Here is a 4,688-nt window from a genome sequence, read left to right as displayed (position 1 = left end):
TCCTTTAGTACATGTATAGTCCCTCACTATATATATAAAAAAAACCCTCCATTAACTATCGTGCAATGTCTGCTATGTCACACAGATACATAAGTTGACGCCACAAAAACTATTTTAACATCTTAGAATTAGGGCTTAATTGTTGTGTGCATGTAATTGCTTTATAAGACCTTCATGTCCTTCATTCATCCAATCCTTGAGATCTATCCATGGACTTTGACTTCTTTGTACGCTTAGCACAGGGGCGCCCCTTTTTGAAGCTCCCTTCATAAGAGCCAATGGGTCTTTTATTTCCTTAAGTGTCCTCAGTGGGAGGGGGGACCCTCCATGGTTGGGAAGCGTTATCCGAAGGCCGAATGCTATCCAAGCAAAAGGAGAAAAAAACATCTTTGCGCAAAACAATGAAGCTCCACCACTTCGCTTCACCTGAGCTACAATGGAGACCTTGGCCACCCTCTCCCCTCCGGCATGCCCTTCTTCTTCATCGTGCTCCAGCTTTCTGCCCAAAAATCCCAATCTGAGAGGCAATATCAGCTCTTCTACTTCATCTCAACTTGCGTGCAAGCGAAGTGGGGTAAGAGCGTCCGCCATAGCCAGTTCCAAGCAGATCTCAGGAACGTCTAATGTGGGCCTTGCAGAAGGGCTTTTTTCTCTGGCGGGAAAAGGTCTTGCTGCGGCGGCCCTCTCTGCGGCCCTTCAGCTGGCCCCCCTCCATGAAGCCCATGCCACAGAGTTCAACCTTCTCAACGATGGCCCCCCCAAGAGCACGTATGTCGCAGACGATGCAGGCGTCCTCAACAGAGTTACCCGATCGGACCTCAAACGCTTGCTCTCCGACCTTGAAGATCGCAAGGGCTTCCACATCGACTTTGTTACCCTTCGAAAGCTCACGGTAACCTCATTCGATAAACCCACCTTCACTCTTGAATCAGGGGCTCTTTCATTCTAGCCCGTGACCTTGAATTAGGGCCAAACCCACCACGTAATCTTGAATTAATCAGGGACAAATCCATCGCTAAACCCATCTCCTTGAAAACGGGACAAGCTTGAGTTAGGGGTATACATTATCTCTTTTTAAAAATAACCAGGATCAAACCCATCTCTCTCTAAATTTTGTATTAGGGACAAATCCATCTCTTTATCTTCAATGAGGGCTAAATCCATCTCTTAATCTCCAGGGCTAATGCCATTGCAATCCTAGAAGAAAATTTAGATTATCTACATAATTTGTTGTATTAGGAATAACCTGGACATTATGATTTCTTATGAAACCCTCATCCAAGTAGCGGCCTGCTTGTTTATATTACTTCTTTCTATCCAAAGCGGTGCAATTGCCCAACCAGCTACGGTGGGTGTGTGTAATCTCTTTAATGCAAGCCTTTGTCATGGACGAGTCTGCCCTTCACCTTTGGAGAACTGAGAAAAGCTAGGTTGGATGGTTCATCTATGAAGATTTGTCTTCTACAGTGACATGTCTATATGCACGAACCTCCACCTACTCTTGTGGGAGTCGATGCCGTGATTATAGCACGTAGTCTATGCTATGCATGATGGTGCTGATGATTTGAAGCTTTGTGAGTAGACACTCATGGAGTCAAGAAGTTTTTGTCAAGCTTGGGTAATAACCTTAACTTTCCTTTGGTCAATCTTTCGTGCTAGCCTTCGTTATGGCTGAGTCTGCCCTTCACCTTTAGAGAAGTTATAGAAATTCAATTGATGGTTATCTATGAAGTTTTATGTACTGTGGTAGTACATCCTTCTGCATAAACCTGCACGTACTCTTGGGCGTTTATGACTTGAGTGTGGGGATGCCATAGCTCGAAGTCTAAACTATGCTTGATGGAGTTGATGATTTGAATCTTTGTGAGTAGACTCTGAAAGAATCATATTGAACTTTGGTTTTTGTTGAGTTTGGGAAATAAATTGAACTTTCCTTTGGTATATTGAATGCTATACTGATCATGCCCTTCTCAATGATTTCTGTTATTTCTTTCTTGGCAGATCAAATCAGACATCTTTGAGTTTTCTGATCAGCTGCTTGAGAAGTGGTACCCTACCCTAGAGGAGGGCAACAACAAGGGATTGGTCCTCCTTGTAACCACCCAGAAGGAAGGTGCAGTCACAGGAGGCCCTGCTTTTATCAAAGCAGTTGGAGACAAGGTCTTGGAAGCTGTTGTAGCTGAAAATCTACCTGGTATTTTACTTTGGCTTGATATTTTAGCTTTATTGTTTGCTAAGGTGCAGCTAGCTAGGTTCATATGGGATCTATAACACTTGACATTTTCATGCATGCTGTAATCATTCTTTGGATTAGTCCTTGATTCTGGCAAGGATGTACCAAGTACCACGCTTTGTTTACGTTAGAGCCATCATGCTTACTGTAATCATTCTTTGGATTAGTCCTTGATCGTGGCAAGGATGTACCGTGTACCATGCATTGTACACATTAGAGCCATGGTGCATGCTGTAATCATTCTTTGGATTAGTCCTTTATTGTGTCAAGGACCGTGTACCATGCTTTGTACACATTAGAGCCATGATGCATGCTGTTGATTGCCTAAGGAATCTGTTTCTAGCTCTTTATTTTCAAGTGCACTGCACATATGGCCTAGGCTTGGACATGGGGGATCCTCCGTCCATGCACAATGGGCAGCCACATAGCATGTTGTCTATGTGATGCATGACAGAGTTGATGATTTGAAGCTTTGTGAGTAGACTCTCACGGAGTCAAGATCACACTTTGGTTTTTGTTAAGTTTGACAGATTTGATGATTTGAAGGTTTGTGTGTAGACTCTCTCGGAATCAAGGTCACACTTTGGTTTTTATTAATAACCTGAACTTTCTATTGGTATATATGTCTGGCATATTAGCATACATGCAGACTTCTTTTGAAGTATTCATCCAAGTTGCAGCCACATGGTTTTTATTAATTATATCCATCCAAAGCAGAGCAATTTACCCCATCCGCATGTTGCTTAGTGCTAGCCTTCATCATGGCAGAGTCTACCTTTCTCCTCTGGAGAACTCAATGCTTTAACCTACACCTACTCTTGGGTGCTCATGACGTGCGTGGGGATGTCATAGCATGTAGTCTATGCTATGCATGGAGGAGGTGAAGATCTCAAGCTTTGCGAGGAGACTCTCATGGAGTCAAGATCTTACTTTGGTTTTGGTTAAGTTTGGGCAAAAAACTGAATTTTCCACTGTTATATATATCCTCTCCTTTCATATCAATGGCTGAAAAGCCCATTATATGTGAAAGTGCTATCATATTTCATGCTCTGGTGTAAGTTTTTAGACATTTGTTTCACCATGTTGTGAGCTACAATGGGTGTTTTCTACCTCGGTTTGTGATTGCAGTTCTGGCCACTGATGAGAAGTACAATGAGGCCTTCTACAGCACTGCAAAGCGGCTTGTTGCAGCCATAGATGGATTGGAAGACCCTGGAGGCCCAAAGTTTCAAGAGAACAAGAGGGAATCAAATTTCAAGAGTAGGGAAGAGACCGACGAGAAGCGAGGCCAGTTTACAATCGTGGTCGGGGGCTTGCTTGTCATTGCTTTTGTGGTGCCAATGGCCCAATACTATGCCTATGTGTCTAAGAAGTAGTCTCCCATGCATTCTTCTAACTTGTTTTTTTAGGAGATTTCACAAGGTATGAAAATTGGCCACCTCATAATCTGATTGAATCTGATTGTTGTGTGACTTGCAAGTTTCTTTTTCTTTTTCTTTTTTTACTAGCCTTTGGCCCAAGATCCTCCCGTAGTTACCGATTTTCCATCGCCCGTAGACACTTAATTATCCGCCCATAGGCGATATTGCCAAGGAAGCACTAAGGGGGGTTTTGAACCCAAGACCTCTTGGTCCTAGGCTGACACCTTCACTTGCAAGTTTTCCTTAATCACCTTTAGCCTTAAAACATTGCATACATATACTTTACAGTATTTAGTTAGCTTAATGAAATATTGATTTATGCCTAAATTAATCACCTTTAGCCTTATAGTGAGTAGACATTTCATCATATGCAAATTCATCTTACCCTTAAAGTAAACTCAAGCCATACTAGCCTCTACCCAAGCAAAGAGCATAATACTTGAATATCAGCCTTCTATTTCATAAGATCTAGCTTTTTGCCATAATCATTAGCTAGAACTCTTGAGAAATCTGGAGCCGGCTTTGAAGGTTTGTTGTACACGTTATTATAAATGGAAAAACCCATGTATGGCTAGAGGATTCTTGGAGCTACATGGTATTTGTGTCCTTAGAATATCCAAGTATGGATTCTATATGCTATTTTGTTCAAGCAAGGAGTCAGATGTGATTGTCCAACAATCAAAACACATTTGAATTTGGGTGGGCTTTCCTATTTAATTGTTAGCAAGATTATTGTGAGTAAAATTATACATTAAATGAAGGTCAGCAACAAAATGATGAAAATTAGTTGACTTTTGAGATTTGATATTGCATTGACTTATCCACCTTCGGTTGAGTGTGAAGGTTGCGTATTTATCAAGATCATTGGGTAGCTTAGGGTTATGATTGAGGAGTTAGACCTAGATCAACACAATATTGTCTTTATAAGCATGTTTGCTTATAGGGTTATATGCCTTTTGGACTAACAAATTCTCCATTAACATTTACATAGTTGATTTGATTGTGTACAATGACATTCAAGGATTATCTATAAA

At 41.6% G+C, this 4,688-nt stretch overlaps 1 protein-coding gene across 1 annotated transcript; it reads left to right on the top strand.

Moving 5' to 3' along the window:
• The first annotated feature begins 377 nt into the window (after window positions 1-377).
• On the top strand, window positions 378-4,371 carry LOC147628653 (UPF0603 protein At1g54780, chloroplastic-like). Its single transcript, XM_086813857.1, has 3 exons — window positions 378-892; window positions 2,002-2,194; window positions 3,362-4,371. Exons 1-3 carry the CDS (start codon window positions 437-439, stop codon window positions 3,607-3,609), a joined length of 897 nt encoding a protein of 298 aa, XP_086669983.1. The 5' UTR covers window positions 378-436; the 3' UTR covers window positions 3,610-4,371.
• The last annotated feature ends 317 nt before the right edge of the window (window positions 4,372-4,688 follow it).

Source organism: Cibotium barometz, chromosome 19 (assembly GCF_041138505.1).
Source record: "Cibotium barometz isolate CiBa-2024 chromosome 19, ASM4113850v1, whole genome shotgun sequence".
NCBI classification, from domain to species: domain Eukaryota; kingdom Viridiplantae; phylum Streptophyta; class Polypodiopsida; order Cyatheales; family Cibotiaceae; genus Cibotium; species Cibotium barometz.
Note: the sequence above shows the minus strand (reverse complement) of the source record. Positions and strands in the feature narration are given on the sequence as shown.

Excerpts from the sequence above, each read along its gene's own strand:
- LOC147628653 (XM_086813857.1), top strand. The coding sequence starts at position 437 with ATGGAGACCTTGGCCACCCTCTCCCCTCCGGCATGCCCTTCTTCTTCA. Across the intron at positions 893-2,001 it reads TTACCCTTCGAAAGCTCACG|ATCAAATCAGACATCTTTGA; the intron begins GTAACCTCATTC and ends CTTTCTTGGCAG. Across the intron at positions 2,195-3,361 it reads TGTAGCTGAAAATCTACCTG|TTCTGGCCACTGATGAGAAG; the intron begins GTATTTTACTTT and ends TTGTGATTGCAG.